Consider the following 21,706-nt stretch of genomic DNA (forward strand, 5'->3'; position numbering starts at 1 on the left):
ACGAAAGATATTCATTTCTCCTATGTTGGTGTGTGTGTGCGAGCTCATATAGGCATATGTAAGCACATAAAGATGTTTATGCACAAGCTCACATGTATCTTTTCTTCACACACACATATATATATATATTCTTCACCTTTAATTAATTAATCTATTTATTTTTGTATTACTCTTATTATTATTTTATGTTTCAAACTTTAGAAACATGACATTTTAATTTTCTAGTATCATGATAAGTTGTCTTTCAAATAATAGACATTGTACTGTCTTTATTTTTGTAGGATCAGAGTGAATTAGATTTCGTAGTGTAGTCTTGTGAAAATTTATAGAGGGAAGTCTAAAGAACAGTATTAATCATATATGATAAACTTTTGTGTAAGACAATTCAAGATTATAAAAGTAATTTAATCTTAAATCATTGTACCTAAAGTTGTCTACCATATTACTTCATCTTAAATCATTGTACCTAAAATTGTCTACCATATTACTTCATCTTAAATCATTGTACCTAAAGTTGTCTACCATATTACTTCATCTTAAATCATTGTACCTAAAGTTATCTACCATATTACTTAATCTTAAATCATCGTACCTAAAGTTGTCTACCATATTACTTAATCTTAAATCATCGTACCTAAAGTTGTCTACCATATTACTTCATCTTAAATCATTGTACCTAAAGTTGTCTACCATATTACTTCATCTTAAATCATTGTACCTAAAGTTGTCTACCATATTACTTCATCTTAAATCATTGTACCTAAAGTTGTCTACCATATTACTTAATCTTAAATCATTGTACCTAAAGTTGTCTACCATATTACTTCATCTTAAATCATTGTACCTAAAGTTGTCTACCATATTACTTAATCTTAAATCATCATACCTAAAGTTGTCTACCATATTACTTAATCTTAAACCATTGTACCTAAAGTTGTTTACTATATTAAATAAAAGGTAGTTCAAAAAGTCTTTAAGAAGAAAAAAAAGCTGAAAATAGGAAGATAGCTCTCGTGTGAGAATAATCAATTAATTGAATGTAATTGATAAATTGGCCTGCAACAATTAACCAGTTATCAGATTCAACTAATTGTTTAGCTCTAATTGTAAGGCATTTACTTAACCTACAAAATTCTTACTGGAAATATTGAGGAGAAAAGAGCTAAAGGAAAACAGAAAATATAATGGAAAAACAATATGCAAGAATGTGCTGGTAGGTTTACTATCCCTGATGGCAAACCTCTGCATTGGATATTTATGGCTTTTAATGATTATTCAATCCTTGATCATTTTAAATTGAACTACTGTAACTGGACTTGTCAGTTAAGATTTGAATATTTGTATTTGGAAAGTTATTGAAAACCAGTAAATACTTAGCATTTCTTTACTTCAGTGTTGAATTATTTTGATCAAAATCCTATACTTTAGAAAATCTTCTTTATTAAAATGTATATTTATATTTTGTTAATTGGAAACTTTAAAATTGTGATACAGATTTTTTTTCTGCGTATAATATTTTTTGTTATCTGCATTGTTATATTTTTTGTCATTAGCATTTATTTTCAGTCAGTGATTTGTTAGTTTAGCATTTTATATATATTTGTGTATAGTTAGATATAGATGTATATTTAATTTGTACATAAATATAAGAAAGGTCTTTGTAAAACCAAACAAAAATCTATGAGCTTTCTCTACTGAGATTTGCTGAATCAGTCAAACAGAGAAGTGACATAAGAAGCAACAAAAATCCTTAAAATGTTACATATAATATTATTGAAGTGTCAAGCATTGTGTGCTTAGAAATATATTTGTAGATTCAGTTAATGTAAATCAAAATATATGTCAAATTACAATATCTGAATTAGGAAGAAACTTCTGCTCTGAAAGAAAGACACTTGAATAGAGAACAAGAGGAACAAAGGAGTCAAATCAGCCAGCTGAAGACAGAAATCAATTCCCTGCAAGATAGATTAGAACTTAAGAATAGAGAGCTGGAACAGAAACAGGAAGAAATTACCAGAGTTCGGAATGAAACTGGTCATCAGCTGAGGTAGGAAGTTATTTAGAATCTACTTTGTTGTGGTGTTTGTTATTAAAAGTAATCCTTTAATTATAGGGTAAGAGCTACATATACAACGCTGTATGTGACTTACAGGATGTGGTAGTTGATGATAATAGGCTCTAAATTGACCAACATAGTTTTCTTTTGTAATTTACTATAAAGTTATGTACACTGAACATAATAAACAAAATGCTTGTTGTCTTTTTTAAAACTAAAACTGGATACATATGTCAATTGGAATATTTCAGTGCTTGTATTGAATCATATAGAAAATACATGTATTAATTAAAATAATGATTTTGTAAACATGTAAATTTCCTTTAGAAACCTCACTACATGTTTTTACAATTTGAAAAATTTTGTTTTAATAACTCCCTTGCATAGACTTGCTGGAATAACATGACATGACATGATTGGTAATAAGATCTTCTTTGATCACGGTGTAGACTTTTGTTTTGTTTTTAAGAAATTTTGATCAGCTAAGTTCACAAATAAATAGTAAAAGAACTGGATTCTTAGGTTATGTAAACAGCTGATCTCAAAGGGTTTCTCTTAGTCTGTAATGAGTCATTATATTGTATGGTAATTAAGAAATGAGAACTTTTGATTCACACTAGTGCTCTGAGACAAATACTTTTCCAACTGAGCTAAACAGAACTCATGTTCTAAGCAGATTAGCCCCATCTCAATATGATAATCCAGGCCATTGTATCAAGGTTCATCTGTAGAACTCAAGTTCTAAGCAGATTAGCCCCATCATAATATGATAATCCAGGCCATTGTATCAAGGCTCATCCATAGGACTCAAGTTCTAAGCAGATTATCCCCATCTTAATATGATAATCCAGGCCATTGTATCAAGGCTCATCTGTGGAACTCAAATTCTAAGCAGATTAGCCCCATCTTAATATGATAATCCAGGCCATTGTGTCAAGGCCCATCTGTGGAACTGAAGTTCTAAGCAGATTAGCCCCATCTTAATATGATAATCCAAGCCATTTTATCAAGGCTCATCTGTGAGTCTATAACAAAAACCAGCAATATACACATAAAATAATCCATTGAGCCAAGTATGTAAATAGATAGTTTTATTTACAGTGTACTTAGTTCAGATGGCCTTTAAAGTGGAATGACCCCTAGTTAGTCCTCAGTATAATAAGTCCATATGTTGAGGAATCTGCAATGACCTGGACTTTGACACCAATGCTTTATCCCTGAACTATCTAGACTCAAGCCTAAAGCAGAGAATTCCAGTCATAATCATTACATTCTGGCCTACTAAACATAGTAATAAACATACTTTTTTTCTTACATGGAGCAGTTTTTTTTAAGCATAGGATTTTACAAATAGAAATTCCAGAGATATTAATCAAAATCAGCCATCTCCAGATTTGAATATTTAGTAAAATGCTTGAAAATAAGATATTGATATTCTTTAAAAACCAGATACTTAGCATATAAATATTATTCATTCATCTTGTTCAAATTCAATAGTTTTAGCTAAATAATTATCTTGAATAAGTGATAACCATTTTTTATATATATTCTTCTTATAACACAAGTTTGTCACATTTTATAAAAAGTCTTCCTTGCTACCTCTATATAGTTTCATGTATGCTGCAAAATTTTAACCAGTCTCTACTTACCACTCTCACTTCCATCAGAAATGTTGAAAACTACTGGCAGGAAAGATTTGTACAAGAACTCGGGAAGACAGCTATGGAGTATGAGCAGCATCAAAAAACTATGTTAACAGACTTTAACAAGGCTCAGAGACTTTTGAAGGATAAGATTCGTCTCCTACAGAAAATGTATGTTGAAAAAAATTCAAAAAATATATGCAAGGCTTATTAACACATTCACTGCTGAGGACGCACATGTGCATGCTTAGCATTCATTTGCATGAGCTAACTATGCACGCGTGCATCATAAGTAAACAAATCTAAAGATTACATGTTTCAGATTTGTTATTATTGCTGTTCTTGCACTAAAATTCTTATCAATACTTGCCATAAATGATGCCAAGCATCACAGAAGTTAATGTGTTAACCTAAAATTTAAAGCAGTAGTGCTGTATTAAAATGTTCATTGTTTAACAGGAACTAAAAATTTGTTTTTATCTATATTTGAATCAAACATATTCATTTTAATCAAAGAGAATCATAATAAGCTTATTCTTTAATTTATTACGTATCACTTACATAAACTAATTTCAGATAAATCTGCCCCTTGGGCAAAAGCAAAGAAAAATACATGATTCTCCTTCTCCAAAATAAGCACTAAAAATGTCTAATTCTTCAAAAACTTGAATTAATGTAGATTACTTGTGGGAAGGTTGGCCAGTGTGCTTTTCTTAGAATTCTTAATCTTGTTTTTTGTAACTACTACCAGTTTGTCCCTTTGTATTGATACACTGTTAATTGTAGATATTATTAGTAAGCAACTTACATGTTTATTAAAATGTAGTTTCATTAAATTTTATCGACTATAATGTTTAAAATTAACTTAGATGTTTTAAAATTATTTTTACACTTTTTAATTATAAAGGTTATTTTATATTGTTAACTTAGTTTAGGGTTTTAGGATTAGCTTAAATTTTCAAATATCATTGCAATGAGATTATAGCTTAAAATGTCACTAACAGCGTGAGTACCCATGTATCGATTCCATGCATTCCAATTGTTAGAGGTTTTAGTTTTCTTATGTGTTGATTTATGGTATTAAATACTTCCAGTTAAGATTTAATTGATAAAAACATGTCATAAATTTGGAATTATCAGTTTTTACTGTTTATTTGACTACAAATTTTTTGCATTTAAAAATGGAAAAGTAACAATTGTTTACAACTCCAATTTTTCCCTTGCAAAAGTACAGAGGTTGAGTATGTTACATTAAAAGAGTTTTGGAGCTTCACCACATCATTACAGTCCATGTCATCACATCTGGTCATGCTCTGTCTGACAACTATACATCTAGACTATAGCCCTGAACCATAATTTCTATTGCAAAAGGCTGTGTCATAAGCCTGTCATAAGTCCATAATACACCACTCCTCCCTGCTGGCTATCCATATTCCATATAGGGTACAAGGATAACAGTATCCCACGACCTATTTCAACAGTCCAACTGCACAGAAATTCATAGGTACTGCATCTAGTGACTTAATTGATGAGTATGTTGTCATATGGAATAGCATGAATACCCATTTCATTCTTCAACTGCTTGAGGTCTGCCATGGTTGAAAAGATATGGCATAGAAGTGATTTATGTAGCTTTTCCAGACTGAGAACTTTCTTGATTGTGTCATGTACTGTTACTTGGGCCAAGTGCTTTTACTACTGATCTCTGTGTTTGTTGTTCCTCGCCTGTTATAAAATGCCACACTTTAGTTTGTGACTTGTTATAAGTCTTTTGTTTTCAGTGGTTCGGTATCCCAAGTTGATCCATATTCCTTTGATTTCCAGTGAAATTTAACTACAGTGGAAGTCCCATCTTAGAAATTATAAATTCTCGAGCTGAATACATCTTTAATTGGAATGTATGTATATTTTGCATCTGAAAAGGCTGTTACATACCTTTCCCCAAAACAATCAGTTTTTGGTGGCATCACACTATCTTTGAAACATCAAAGAATGTCATAATATAGTTCTGATACATGTCATTCAAACCCCAGTATAAAACAGCTGTTCTTGTCACATGACTTGTTGATTTGCTTATTCACAATCCTTTTAATATAATGCAGTTGACGCTCTGTATTACAGCAAAACATTATATTTTCTGTTACATTTGTTTTTGTTAATAATTTAATCAATAATAATAATGTATTAACATAATTTATATTTATGGGATCACAAGATAATGCATGTGGGTTATCATAATTTGAATTATAAGTATAATTTGGATGAGAATAACCTTAATGGTGTCATGAAGGAAAGGGATCTTAGTGTAATAGTCGATCAGTCTCTAAAGCCTTCCAAGCAGTGTGCTGTTGCTAGTGGTAGGGCAAATAGGATTATAGGTTGTATCTATAGAAATAATGAATACAAGTCTAAAGTGGTTATACTTTCATTGTACAGGTCACTGGTTATGCCACATTTGAAATATTGTGTTCAGTCTTGGGCTCCTTACCTTAAGAAGGACATTGAGTTATTGGAAAGGGTTCAGAGAAGGTGCCTGGGATGGAGGGGTTGTCATATGATGAGAGGCTGGAATCTATCAAATTGTTTTTTCTTGAAAAAAGAAGAGTTATGGGGGATATGATTGAGGTGTTTAAGATTGTAAATGGAATTGATAGTGTTGATGTATCATCTTTTTATTATATATATATATATATAACAATGAAAATAGTAGGACTAGGGGACATAAATATAAATTTTGACAAGGTAGGAGTCATCTTCAGCTAAGACAGTTTTATTTTTCGAACAGGGTGGTTGGCCTTTGGAATGGGTTGCCTTCAGACATTGTAGAGGCAGTAAATTTAAGTGCGATTAAGAAAAAGTTCGATAAGTATATGAATGAAAAGGTCTGGGTTTAAAATTTTTTATTTTATTTTATTTAATCATTTTAATTTAGTTTTAAGGATGAAACAGCCGAGATGGACCAGTAGTTCCTAAGTTATCCCAAAATATTATGTTATATGTTATTTCTTGTATATAGAAATATTAATTAAAAAATTACTAGAAATTAAATAATAGAAATATTCCTTTTTTATGACTTTCAAAACCTTTTATATATTTGCTTTTACACAAAAAATTGATAGCATGGATAATATTTGATTCTGTATTACTAAATATATATATATAAGTATATTACAGATTTTAATTTGTCTAAAAATCTTCACATGAAAGGCTGCAGGAAGCAGAACAAAGATATGCTGCTCGTAATTCTCGGCCTGAAGATTTAGAAGTAATTCGTCAATTACAGAAGAGCCTTACAGACAAGGAGGCCTCAATGTCCAAACTTCAGGTTATATTAGATTTAAACACCCTTCTAAGGTTTTATCTATTCTTTTTCATATGATATTGTGTTGTTTACATTATAATATACGTCAGGGCTCTTAACCTTCTCCCAACTAGTAGCATTCTTGTCATTACTTGCATATCAATTAAATAGTTGTGTTAATGTAATAAAATTAAACTTTACACATGACAGTAGTGTGTGTTTCAAATCAAGTAATGGCTAAAAAGAGATCAAACCTGTAGTCTTGTATCAAAACCAAATTTTATAACAAAAATTATTCATATCAGTATAGCAATCTATACGATTTTTTGTTATACTTGAATATGCCATGCATTTCTATCTTCTTGTAGAGTTAGATATTTATTCTAAATTTATTCTTTGTTCTGAATATGTGTAGGTTTCATGTAACACATGGTTGAGAAAACTGTTAAGTTGATCTTGTTTCAAATTACTTTTGTTCCCTTGTTGTTCTTGAAGTAGGTACTACCTGTTACTGCTTGGGGAAACATTGCTTTATTCAAAATTGTATAATAATGTCGACAGCAGTGTTCTTCAATGGTAGTTCAGGTTATATTTAGAAATTATGGTCACTTGGTAGTGCATTGTGTAAAGCACTGATATGAAGAGCTGTTATAGGCATTTTCTACTTTGACCCATGACCTTACAACTTCATCTCATAAGATGTGAAACAGTGTGAAAGGAGATTAAGAGCTGGGTGTTGAAAGCGGGTAACAGAGAGCACCCCTACCATCACTACTTTGGCTGCTATCTCTTCCTACAAGTCATCCTGACCGTGCACAGTGAATACCAGTGTAGTGTATTGTGTAATAATGTCAACTGCATTTCTCCTTCAGTGGTTGTTCAAGTTACATTTTGAGGTTATGGTCACTGAGTGATGCATGTCATTCTGGGTTTCTTGCAAACTAAGAAAGGTTGCATTTAGTCAATCTGGAACTTTGTCTTCCAGTCAGTCTAGTCTGGTACCTGAGTTTTAGTATTATTCCATAAACAACATCGTGAGTGAATCTCCAGTTATTTGGCGAACCTGTTTAATAACACTAATGTTAATTCCATTCATCTGGATATATCATACTTTCTATATGCCAGTTAAATCTCAGTGCCTTAATTAAACATTGGATTTTCATGTACTGTCAATATTAGGCCAAAGACCTTTTGAAATACAATGGAATTTTATTATCAGAAACTATTTATGCAATGTTTCTTCTTTCTTTATGTTTGCTTCATTTAACTTCAGGTAAGCATGGCTATGATTAGTGCTACAGTCCTATATTATAAAGATAACTTACAACAAGAAACTTTCATATTGGTAAGGACCAGAGTATTCTTACACCACTATAGCTGTCAGCTAAGTCTATTAGGAAAACTGCCTTTTATACATTGATGAAAACTAGAGGCCTGTGTAATAAACAAACAACAGTTGTATTGACAATAATCATGTAGATTAGCTTTCATCCTTTCTAGCTGTAACCCTCATTGATCTTTGGAAAACCTGTAGCCTTGGTTGTAAAACGTGAAGAAAAAGTACAACAAACCTAAAGAAATTACAAACAATGCAATTACATTTCAGAAAACGTTCTTGAAGACATTTCTCCCTCAGGTTCACATCTGGTATGGGTTACATAAAGTCCACAAAAATAACATCCCCTATTTCTCCACCATCTGTTCCAATACTTATAAATTGGCTCCATTTATAAATCCACTCACTTCCAACGAATTTACAATTAAAGATTCCTTTTCCTTTACACAAGAAATTTATAAAACTGTTATATCTGAAAATCCTCTTTTAACAGTGTTTAAAAACTGTAAGTTTTCATCGTTTATGTATGTTGGATGATGTAAAAAAAAGTCTGCTTTGAGTGTGAATTAATCTAAAACTATTTAAGAATTACAAAAAAAAAAGTGTTTTTGTTTTAAGGAAGAAAAAAAGAATCTTCGATTAGAACTGCTTAATAGAGAGACAAACTTCAATCGTATGTTTTCCAGTCAACCTGTTGTTGGAGTTCTTGATCCTCTTGCCTCTCTCAAGGTAATTTTAAATTTTTCAAATACCCCTGAGTTATCAATATCATCTAAGCTAGTTTTAAAACAGTGCTGTAATAAATCTTTATGTGATGTTTCATCAACTTAATCACTTCAACACATATTAAAGAGCATTATTGCCATTAGTTAGATGTTTTATGCTTCGACGAGTGTTAATTTTTAATGAGGCATCACGGGATTATTTTAGCAGCCATCTTTTTCTGGAGCTCAAGAATAGGTTGTGCTACTCTAAAGAATAATTTAAATACCTTGGTGGTTTTAAAGGTTTATATTATCATAACTTATTTAAGGATGGATATACTAATTTGTGCATATTAAAATATTTATTTCTGGTTTGACATTCACAGCTTTAAATGTCCTGATGAAAAAAAAAAAACTTTATTTGAGAGATAATGTATTACGTAATAAAATAAACTGAGTTTTCTAAAAATATTCAGTACTATCTGTACTTGCTCATATGTACGCCAGTACAAAACATATATGCTTATTCATTATTAACAATTTATTATAACATTTGTTAACATATGTATTCAATATTAGTGGTAGCAATATTAGTAACATTCTGAATGATGATAGTAGTAGCATTCATTATCACCAACTTTTCCAAATTATTGGTGGTGCTGGGCATATATTTTTTGGCTCAGTTTTAGGGTTCACTTGCATCACTGTTATTATTGGTACCCATGATAACATTAGTAGAAGTGTTAGTGCTATAGATAGTAATTATGGTGGAACTAGTAGTATTTGGTAATATTGGAATTAGTTTTAGTAGAAAATCTACTGTAGTAGTTGTATTAATAGTCACCACAGTAGTAGTAACACCAGTAGAAGTTTTAATGCTATAAACAGTAGTTTTGGTGGAACTAGTACTATTTAGTAATATTGGTAACACTGGTAGTAGTGAAGTTAATAGTATAAGTATTAGTAGTTTTGTTGAGAGCACTAGTGTTAGTAATAGGGTTTGTAGTAGTAGTAAATACACAAATATAAGCGTTAGTGGTGGGGCATATCCCAGTAAAACTGAATGAATTTTCAAGAAATATCTTATAGGTCCATTTAGTAACAGTAGATTTGATCAGGATATTGATTACAAAGTAGTATTAAATTTCGTACTAACTGAGTTCATTTGAAATGGAATAATGAGACTAGACACAAAGTCAAATGCAGTCTTTATTAAACACTAAATACCAACACAGCATGTGTATCTGCTTTATAATACAATAGACTGTCACTTTTACTGGATACTCTTAGTGACTTACTCTTCAAAATTGTGTTCTAGACTGTTTAAATGTAACACTCCTTTGTTTGCAAGAAACCTCAGATTTACCCAAAAGAACTATAGCATTTCGTATGTGATGGGTCATTTTTATTTCAAGATAGATAAAATCATAATTTCTATATATCATCTAAACTACCATTGAAGGACACTGCTGTCGACATCATTGCACAATGTGCAGTATTAACAAAAGAACAAAGGCACCTAGAAGAAAACCAACTTAATGGCTTTCTTGACACAGTGTTATGTGAAACCTGCACATGTACAGAATAAATGATAAATTCATAATAAATACTATAATATTACAAGAAGATAGAAATGCACAGTACATTCATACACCACAGTGGTATAAGTAGAAGTTTTGATAGAACTCCTAGCATTTAGTAATACAGAGGATGAGTACACTATATTAAAAATTATTTTGAAACCTCACCACATTGTTTCAGTCTATTACTGAATATCAATTTCTGATACAGTACATTACCTCCAGTCACATCAATAGCTATCTCATTCAATGCTGCCCTCTATATGCAAAAAACATTTTGTGCACACCACAAGCCTTGAAACTCCCACCCATCTGGAATTGATTAATTCCAATATGTCTCTCATGCAAGTCATCATGTGACAACCCTCCACCAATAAGAGTGCAACACACTCTCGATGCATGTGACTCCCTCTATTCAATTCTACCAAACTTTCACTTCTCATTTGGCAGTACTCGTCTTATAACATTTATTTTGTGCTCACTTCAAGTGTTTTATTTTTTCCTTATCTCTGTATTCATTTCTCTCCACAAGTTTACTTTTTATTATACAATAGTGATATTTGTAACTTGTTCAGTTATTCCGAAGTGGAATTATGTTATATTTCTACTCGGTTACAGAACTTATTACGTCATTACACAAACTTTTTATCTGTTTCTGCCAACACAGTTGTGTTTGGTTAGTCATTTTGCATTATGAATTCTACATCACCACTTCAGAGGTTATATTTTCTATTAGCACATTTACACAGGCTTCAGGTCATGGTACTCCACTGGAAGATTTTTGGCTTTACTTCATCGGGAGATTGATCAACCAATAAACTGACTTTCATTGGGCCTCACCTACAGTTTGGGGGCCCACACATTTGAAATACAGTCCACCGACTTTGGAAAGATAAGATGTTCTACTGTTATGGTTTCTGAATAATTTTATTGTTAGTATTATTATCTGTACTTATTTGGGTTCCATAACATAAGTTTCGTTAGATTGGTTAATACTCATAAACAAGTACAGGCTAGCAATTAATCTTAGTTTTATCTTTTCTCCTAAACCATTCACTTAGGCTTACCATGGTCTTCACTGTTGTAGGATAACCTGTAATTCATCTTATTGGTATATCAATCACTAGTTTAACTATATTGTTTTTTCTTCCATACATCGCGTCTGTTTCATTTTCGTTATTACTTATATTTTGTCCTTCCTATTCACTTGGTTTGTGTGTAACCCTTGAGTCGGGGTCCACACAAACTTCTCCCAATATTGTACATACTTATTGTTTTGTTAAGTTTTTATTTTATTGCCTAGTGATATCTATAGTTTTGTACTGTTTGATTAAGCTTAATAAGCATCTGTTATTTTCAGTTTACCCGTGGTTCTATTTATGGGTTAATTGATAGTTAGGCTAAATATAACATAACATCCGTTTATTTCACAAAACAATTTCTTAACATTTCCACTATATCGACTGTTTCATTTTCATCTTTCTTTATAGTTTATACTTCTTACCATTGATTTCGTTTAATTTATAATTTATACTTTTTTCTATTAAACTCGTTTGTGAGGGCCCCTGGGGCCAAGGTCCACCCTACCTGCTCCCACTATTGCTTGCCTTCTCCTATAACCTATAACCGCTGAACCCATTTATCAGTTTTCCTCCACCTTATCATGGATTGCCTTCCAGACCTCTACTGCAGAATCTGCTAGGCCTATCTCAGTTTTTTTTCGACAGTTTCACAGTATATTCCCCTTCTCATGACATTGTGTCATGAGAATATGATCTTTTTTGTCTCTGTTGAGAGGCAGTACTTGCGAGCCTCGCCTGTACAGGCTTTAATTCCTTTTGCCTTAGCTTACCATCAAGCAGTTTTCTTCTTGATTTTATGTAATTCGCATCTCTGTTAATCCTATCCATTTTATCCCCTACCTAGTTTTTTTAGCTTTATTTTGTCCTATCGACACTCCTGCAGTTAATGTTTACCTTCCAACTCTTTTCTTCAGTGTTCTACTTATATTTAAGGAATTTTCGTGGGATACCTCTTCCTTCCATATTGGGGTGTTTGTCATCTTCAGTTCATTCCCTCCACACATGACTTCTTTGCTTTTAGGATTTTCTAGGGTGGGATGCTGCTGTTTGTTTACCATCCATTGCTAATATGGTCTTGCATTCAGTTCTTTTTCTCCACCAGTCCATTTTTTTGGGGCTAACCCTGTACAATTAGCATCACTTGGGGTATCTGCGATGCTATATTCAATATGTTTTTAGTTGATCTTTTGTTTCATTCTGAGATATTATCATCTTTATTCATTTTATATGTTCTTCACTTGCCCGTTTTTTACCTGTCTTACCAACGAGTTTTTTTCATTTGTCTTGTGTACTTTATGCTGATTGAGGTTCTAGATAAATCAGTCCCACCTCAATCACTTCTTCGATTTTTCCCGGTTTAATATGTAGTTTTTGATCACATTTGGGTAGGCTGTTTCTGGATGACTGAGAATGCCCATGTTACACGTTCTTATCTTTGGTTTTTTTCACCACATGATTGGGTACCAGTTTTGTACCTTGAACTTTGGACTTGTTTTGGTTCCATATGTCTTTTGTGGGGTGGTCTGCATTTTACCCGACTTCTACATTTGGAGGATTTTGCCAACATCATTCATTGGATGTCTAGCTTCGGTTAGCTCCTTCCAAATGGGGGTAGTCTTAACATACTCTTTTACTCCTTCCACAGTTAGTTCATGTAGTTGGTTAAGTTTTCCTGTTACATACCTCATTCTAGTCTCTTTGGGGGGTGTATTTTTAAACACCCCTCCATTGGGACCATCAATTTTCCTCCACGATTGCATTCGACGGTGTTTTTTGTTACTTAAGCCTATACTTTGAGTTTTCTTCTTAATTTTCATCCTTCCCTCTTCATCTGTATGGTTGATAGTTGAATTTTGATTTGAAATTTTTCTGATTTCCGAATTCTACATGTTATTAATATGAATTAGAGGTTTAGTGTGTTGAAAACTGAAATTCCTGTGACAGTCGATCACACAAATTCAGCGACTCCTCAGGACTCGGGTTCCTTGAGATGTTATATGGTATATACTGCCTCCTTTCAGGTTTCATGCTCCTGACTTTTTATTCCCTCGAACCCTTCCATTTCCCATGATTTGTCACCTGTTGCTCTCACTGGTTGGATTCATCAACTTGTTAGGTTGGCATATTTGGACGTATCTACGGAAGGTTACCATCTCCATTAGTTCTTCATATCAATATGTCATTGGCTGCTAGCCTTCTCTGTCCTTTGAAGATCATTTAGGCTGGAATGTGGTCTACTCCAAATACCTTCATCACTCATTATCTGCATGATTTGTCTGTATCTTGCTCTGGTGGATATCATTTTCCTCCTGTGGCAATTCTAAACACATCCGTTCATCTTTGATTGGGGTAAGTCTTATCACTTCCTTTCATTTGTGTTTTCTTTTCAACGATTCTAGTTTTCACCACTGCTATAAGGATCCCACTCTGTGACAGGTGTTGTCTGGTCAGGTATGATTTTCCTCAAACGCACTCTATTAACTGTTTGCAATATAATGCTCAAAATAGAGATTAGAGTGTTTCCACAAGACCACCGGTGGCCTACCCAGTGGTATATATATATATATGTGTGTGTGTGTGTGTGTGCACTAAATATCAGTAATTTTCAATCTATGGTTGACTGTCACTCGTGGACTTCCTAAGTAAACAGCATGACCCCATAATGCTGGGTTCGTTTGTTGTACTTTTTGCTTCTGCAATTGTTTTGGGAGTTTGTCTGGTTTTTGACAGAAAGCTCACTTCCTCTTCATAATTCTGGTTCCCTGATGTATGGCACTGTTTTTACTTATGGTTGGGGTTGATGGGTATATATATATATATATAACACAGCCCATATGCCCTAGCCACAATATTGCTGTTGTGATTTTTTTTCTTTCTCAACCTCCTAATGCCAAGGACAAGTTATGGAACCTCATCTGTCCGGTGGAGTTCGGGTATGTAACTAGCTAATTCTGTTTCTATGTTGCTACAGCTTGCACCTTTCAAAACATATTATGCTTGTGCAAGCATTTTCCGTTTCTCCTTATTTTAGATTAATTTCCTACTTCCTGGTTGAAGAGTATACTTGTTCCAGAGGTAGTGTAGGACCCCAAAGGTGTGCTTCACTTTCTTCTCATTCTGGGTGGTCGCTTTTCATTTGGTTTGATATTTGTGTGTGCACCTACACTGACCCCTCCTCCCCACTGCCAGTGTTCTCCTTTTGGAGTCTGCTAATTCTTTAAAGTGAGGATTGAATGGGAATAACAGAGGGAGCTAGTTGTGCCAGTATAGGTGGTGCTGCACAATTGGTGGAGAGTAGTCACATGATATGTACATGTTCAGAAAAGGTGCAAAATGGACAGGCTATATAGACTGGTGCACTGTTCACAAAAATGTTTTTAGTAATGCTTTGGGGACAGACAAACATCAAAATAACTTTGTGTGATGGAGGTAAGCACTTATCAGATATACATTTTCAGTGTAAGAAAAATGTTAACTTTACTTGTCTTTTACATTTTACCAGGTCTTTTTATTTGATTTTGACAAACTCTTTTACTCAGCAATTCTCAATAAATACTTGTTAAATGTCCTGTTATTAAGTAAACCTATCCCATTTCTCTAGAGTTAACTCAGATTTACCTGTAGATACCACACTAGCAGTATTTGGTAATAGTGATGGTAACACTAGTGTTAGTAATAGTGCTGTACTATTAGTAATCTCACTCTCTCTTGTGCTTTGTCTATGAGCATATGTTGGTAATCATGGCTCATTGTCTCAGGCTAACTGGATATGTCATTGTCTTTTAATGCTGGGTTGTTAATCCACTTCCTCAGGCTAGTAATGTATTTTGTTCTTTACTTTCCTCTGTCTCAATCTTTCCTGCCAATATTTGATATTCTAAGCCTTCTTTGAAGATGACATGTCCTAGGAATTTTAACTGTCTTTTTCTGAGATTTCTTTACTTCTGCTCTTCATCATTCGTAACTGTTTTGTCTATACTATCCCAAGCATTCTTCTTCAAAACCATATTTCAGTGGCCTGTAACTTCTTCAGTAATTGTCCAATACTCACATCCATGTAGACCAAGCATAACATTTGAGAACTCAAGTTTTAGTAGTCATACAAATGTTCTTGTTCTTCAGTAGTGGGTTCATTTTTCAGAAAGAGTATTAGCAATTGTAGTTTTAGTGGAAGTACTAGTATTAAAAGTAACGATAGTATAGTAATAATATTGGTAGTACCATTAGTAATAGTGACAGAGAAATAAGTAGTAATTTTGGTGGAAACTAATATTTGTAGCAATAGCAGCAGTGTAGCAGTGGTAATGATGCTGTTAGTATTGATACACAAAGAAGTTTTGGTAGAAATAGTAGATATATTAGAAACAATGATGTATCAGGAGTAGTAGTAATATTAATGATGGTAATGGTGATAACTGATGAAATTCTCTGTCAAAAAAAGTACAGGACCTCAATTTTAATACGACCTATCCTTATAGTGTATGTAGTACCAAATTACCTCTTCATGCACTTTTTCAAATAGAAGTACCAAGAAATACAGTAAATAACAGAACTTAGTACTGTCTTCCAGAAAAAGGAACACTTGGGGTCTCAGTAAAAATTGGTACTCGAGTTCTGGTTAGTACAGGCAGGATTTCATCCCTGGTGGTGATATTTGTGGCTACATTAATAGTTTAATATATGAAATAACAATGTTACTACTGGGGTGTGAAAAATTAGAAGACTTATTAAACACAAGTTTTACAAAATATCAAACAGTAATAAAAGAGTGCTTAGCTTTGTGACTAAACAACCCAATCCACAAACCAAACTGAAATTCAGAAACACAACATTGTTTATATACAAAATTGTAAAACAATGATAGCAATAATCATGAGCCAGAAGAAAAAAAAAAAACCTAATCTGTAAGATTATTTACAATGACAATATTAGGCACTTCTAAAAGAAATAACACTAAGTCACAAATAAAAGATCAATTGAATATCTGCAATAATACTTTTTAACAAGTAAAATTTTTAACCTATCACCTTTCTCTCATTCTCATCAGTCAGACTTCAAATCTCAAGACTTTTATTATCTTGCCAGACCATGAGATTACATGTCACATGACTAACTACTTAACATTGGTTTTATATAGTTAATCACAAACTTAGTATTCATAGGTCACCATTATGAGAACCTCGTAATGGTGTCTTAATATAAAAATGACTTCTTTAATATTTAACGTTCAGTAGGAGGTGGGTGAGGTAGTGTTTAAAGCAAACAAAATATAGCTGTAATAGTGACACAAGTAGCAGCTTTGGTAGAAATAGTAGTTATTGATAATATATGGGTGATGTAGTAATGATAGTTGTGTTACAAGTGGAACTAATAGTATTTGTAGCTGTAGAAGTAGTAAGTTTTTTTACTGTATACCTTTTACTTTAGTTTTAGTAGGATATCTTACAGTTTATATTCAGAGCTAAACTTTTAAATCTTCAAATTGGAAAATGTTATGTAAATTTTATATCAAGATAGTAGTCTGACCAAAGTAGTTTTCTTAGACCATTGCTAAAGAATTTTATGTTTATTGTGAAGAAACTGATCACCCCATGATTTTCAGTATTTCAAATGTACTCTTGTAAAGTTTTATTTATGAAGAGCTATAACCATAATTTAAATATTTATTGTATTCTTATATAGTATTTGTTTTTCTTACCAAGATTTTCAACTTAATAGTATATTTCAAGTTAGAATTTTTTGTATTTATTTTTTTTTGTAGAAGAGAAAACCTCCAATTGACCATGTTGTTGTGAAACATGTTAGTTCACCTCTGTTATCACGTAGAATTTCAACATCTTGCTCATCAAATGTTAATGAAAACTGGAATTCTAACAGTCAGAGCCCAAATGGAGTGTCCGAAGGTTCACAGTACAGCTCAAACTGTCGAACCAATCAGAGTCTACCAACAAGACCAAAATTAAGAACTATTGGCCAACGAGCTAGTTGGGCAGGAGAAAATCTTCATAAGTCTTATGTTTGCAATAGTTCTGAACCTTTGAACCTTAGTTATGATCCTGCTGATTTAAAGACTACTAGCTGTATCAATTTAACCCAGGACAGTTATTCCTGTGATCAAGTGACTGTAGCTTTAAATGACAGACCTGTGACTTCACTGATGAACAGTCAAACTCTGCACAGATCATCGTCACCCTTATTCTCCTCCTGTTCTCACTTGGTGTGTGGAACCATTGATGAATGTGATGAAGGAACTTCGCCAGTTGAAGTTAAAGGTGAAAGTCACAATCTTCTGACACACCATCAGCAAAATAAATGCTCAGTGACTTCCAGTAGTACATTCATGGACAAAGTATCCCTCACGGAGAGTCAGTTATGACAGGTAACACATAATTGAAGCCCAACATATACTAAAGTTAAATAAATGTCAATACACTATTAATTTAAAAAATAACATATGTGGATGGATCGATATATATATAAATTAAAGTAAGTTAGACATATTACAAATGTTGGCTTTTGCAGTCACTGAATTGTCATTTACAAAGCAAAACATCTGTACCATATTGTTGTCCATGCATATAATTTAATTCTTTCAACAATGTATAAAAAGTGACTTTGACATACTATTTATTATCCAACAGTGACAGGAAAGGTATTGATTTTTGTATTATTCTGACACTCAAATGTAAATTTCATTATTATTGTATTGTTTTGGTTAAAAAAAAAGTGAGTATATTTATATCATTGACTTTTTTATTGTAAAATATATCACTCAGCACCTTTAGGGTTGTTTTCATTCTCAAGATTTAATAATTTATATTAAAAGTTTTTCATCAATATCTTCCATGGTATTTTGCACAGTTATTAACATGAATCAGCATTACATTATTTCAGTAACTGTTTACAGAATTCACCTGACAACTACAGTAGACATTTGCCTCAGTTTATTACTGTGAGGTGAATAAAGTGTAATGTTCTTTGAATTCCTTACTTATGTTGATATAAAATTCCAAACAATGGATGTCTTAAAATACCATTACTGACTACTTAGTCATGCTCACACTAATATATGTAAAATAGTATTGTCATCTAACAATGTTCACACCAGTATTGTTATAATATTGTTTGTATAATAACCTCACTATCTTTCTAACAATCCTTGTGTTAAAATACCATCACTGACTGCTTAGTCATGCTCACACTAATATATGTAAAATAGTATTGTCATCTAACAATGTTCACACCAGTATTGTTATAATAGTGTTTGTATAATAACCTCACTATCTTTCAACAGTCCTTGTGTTAAAATACCATCACTGACTACTTAGTCATGCTCACACTAATATATGTAAAATAGTATTGTCATCTAACAATGTTCACACCAGTATTGTTATAATAGTGTTTATATAATAACCTCACTATATCTCTAACAGTCCCTATGTTAATATTGTCATACTGATACTTGTAAAATAGTGTACTGTCTCTGTAACAATGTTCACACCAGTATTGTCCTAATAGTGTTTATATTATAATCTCACTATCTTTCTGACAGTCTTTAAGTTAATATTGTTACATTGTAAAACAGAGTTATTGTCTCTGTAACAATGTTCACACCAATATTGTAGTAGTGTTATCTTACAAATAAACATCATGATCACTGTAAAACTTCTTATAATAATCTTTTGACATTTGTATTAGTATTACAGTCTTATAACAATGTTCTAACACTGGTATTTGTATAATAACATCACTATCTCTGTAGCAATACCCACATTAGTATTGCTAATAGTTGTGTTTACAGAATAGCATGATTAATTATCGTAAGTAGGTAATTATAGTATATGTTTGTGTTTAGTAAAATTAACACTTGTAGCATGCAAATGTTTCTGCATAACACCTTTTCTCTGTATGTAGAGGTACGAATTGTGTAGCAAGTGTGGTAACTAAGTGCTAGTAACTGTTTTCTCTGAGAGTCACAGTGATAAGTAAAGTGTACAATACTTATTGCTTCAGAACATGTTATGTAAAAATTGTTATTGTATTTAAACCTTGTAAACACCTGGAGTTATGTAGTTCATGTATTAACACCGTTTTTTTTTAATAATTTATTTGAAAGAAGAACTTTATTATTCCAAACTTAAATGTAAATATATACATCACCCATCTTACAGTCTTATCCATCATAATAGTTTCAAACTGATCGCTAAAGCAAGCAACATTTTCGGTCAGGGAGAATAAAATCGATATGATCAAAGTTAGAAAATATCTCCAAACAGAACGTCATAACATTTTAAATCTAGGTTATCTCAATGGAACCCCTTATTTGATTGTAAGTCACTTTATACATTTTATCCACATCACATAATATGTAAGTTGTAGAAAAACTGAAACACGGTATAGAAACACACTCACCCTATTGTTTATGTGTCACTATTATGGCATATTCTAACAACAGGTTCAGATTTCTGGGTGGCATACAAGAAACGCTCGTGTATTTATTTCGTATATCTGACGCAAACTATGTAAATAAGCTACTACTACTACTGGTATTATATTGGCAAGTTGTATGTAACAAGACTTCAGTATTAAATAAACACAATATCGTAAAATGGACTCGTGAATTCTTGCCATTGACGTTGTGGAGATATGAAAAACATGGTGATTTTTTTTATATTCGTTAGCAATACGCTAATCGCCAAGTTGATGTGTTTCTTCCTTACTGACACTCACATGTCAAGTGGGGTAAGATGACTTTGGTCCAAGGTTATTTCACTTGAAACAGATGCAATGTAACAGTGTTATATGTAGGTGAAGTTTGATAGGAATTTAGTGTTTTTTTTTCTCTTGTACGCATATACAAAATTTTAACATAAACAATTGTGCTTCTAATGCAGTAGATACCCCTAGTTTTCTAGTAACGTATTAAAATAATTATTAATCAGTATCCTACTGCATATATTTATTTATAACGTTAGGCCTTATAATAGTCCTAACCTTTAACAATACGATCCGAATCCCATATTTTGTAAAGAGATCATTTACCATTGTGATAAAAAATCCACAACCATACGTAATTGATTAATACATATTTCGATGTTGTTACCAATTTGAAATTAATTGTTTGCACTCTTTTTTTTTATCTACAGTTGAGTTTAAACTGTAGAGCTTGTTGAAATAAATGGGATTTATACATGCAGTTATTTCATTTTTGAGTTTGTTTTATTCTATTAGCACTAAACTACACACCGAAACACACTGGGGTTATATTTTTGTAATGGTCATAAAGTAAATATAAAGGATTTATAGAACTTGTAGATGTAAGGGTCAAAGAGATTTTAATTTTCTTCACGCATTACATTCTTCAAAAATGTTTGTCTTAAAAAATATACTCCTGGCAGCTAAGTGGTATAAGACTTTCCAAAACTTTTCCCACAACTGATGTAAGACTACTAGGCCTATAATTACTTGATCAATTTTTATTACCTCCCTTGAAAAGAGGAGTGACATTGGCTAACTTCCAATCCTTTGGTACCTGCCCACTATTCAAGAACTGACAAAAAATAGTAGTAAGTGGTTCACATATCCAATCTTTAACCTCCTTCAAAACCCTTGGGGAATTATTATCTGGTCAAGAAGCCTTATAATTCTTCCCAGTATTTTCTTAACAAGCTCAGAATTAATGTGATCATCTTGTTCCACTTTGTTTTCATCTATCAACTGTTCAAGATGTGGAATATTGCTTAAATTTTCATAAGTAAAACCTGAAGAAAAACCAGAACTTAATAACCCAGCTATCTCATAATCATCAGATACTAGCCTTCCTCTACCATCCCTCATAGGTTCTACCCCCATCTTAACATTTTGTTCACCCTTAATGTATTTAGAGAAATCCTTACTGTTAATTCTTACATTTTCAGCCAACCTTTTTCAACATATCCTTTTTGATGTCGTAATTTCCTCTTTAGCCAAAGTTCTTGATCTTCTATAATCTTCTAAGTATC

At 32.3% G+C, this 21,706-nt stretch overlaps 1 protein-coding gene across 6 annotated transcripts in view; it reads left to right on the forward strand.

The window, feature by feature from the left end:
- The window catches only part of LOC106464052 (protein FAM184A-like), a 128,267-nt gene extending 108,142 nt beyond the window's left edge, over positions 1–20,125 (forward strand). For 3 of the 6 annotated variants that reach the window (XM_022391712.1, XM_022391713.1, XM_022391714.1), the window contains exons 14-18: positions 1,866–2,050; positions 3,727–3,873; positions 6,910–7,027; positions 8,958–9,068; positions 17,467–20,125. In XM_022391712.1, coding sequence (XP_022247420.1) covers positions 1,866–2,050; positions 3,727–3,873; positions 6,910–7,027; positions 8,958–9,068; positions 17,467–18,081 — 1,176 coding nt within the window. In that variant the 3' untranslated portion in view covers positions 18,082–20,125. Of the gene's footprint in view, positions 1–1,865; positions 2,051–3,726; positions 3,874–6,876; positions 7,029–8,957; positions 9,069–17,466 lie in introns of those variants that run through there. The other 3 variants (XR_002611626.1, XM_013924162.2, XM_022391716.1) reach the window with 3 other exon arrangements.
- Positions 20,126–21,706: the final 1,581 nt, after the last annotated feature.

This window comes from Limulus polyphemus, unplaced genomic scaffold, assembly GCF_000517525.1.
Source record: "Limulus polyphemus unplaced genomic scaffold, Limulus_polyphemus-2.1.2 Scaffold1549, whole genome shotgun sequence".
NCBI lineage: Eukaryota > Metazoa > Arthropoda > Merostomata > Xiphosura > Limulidae > Limulus > Limulus polyphemus.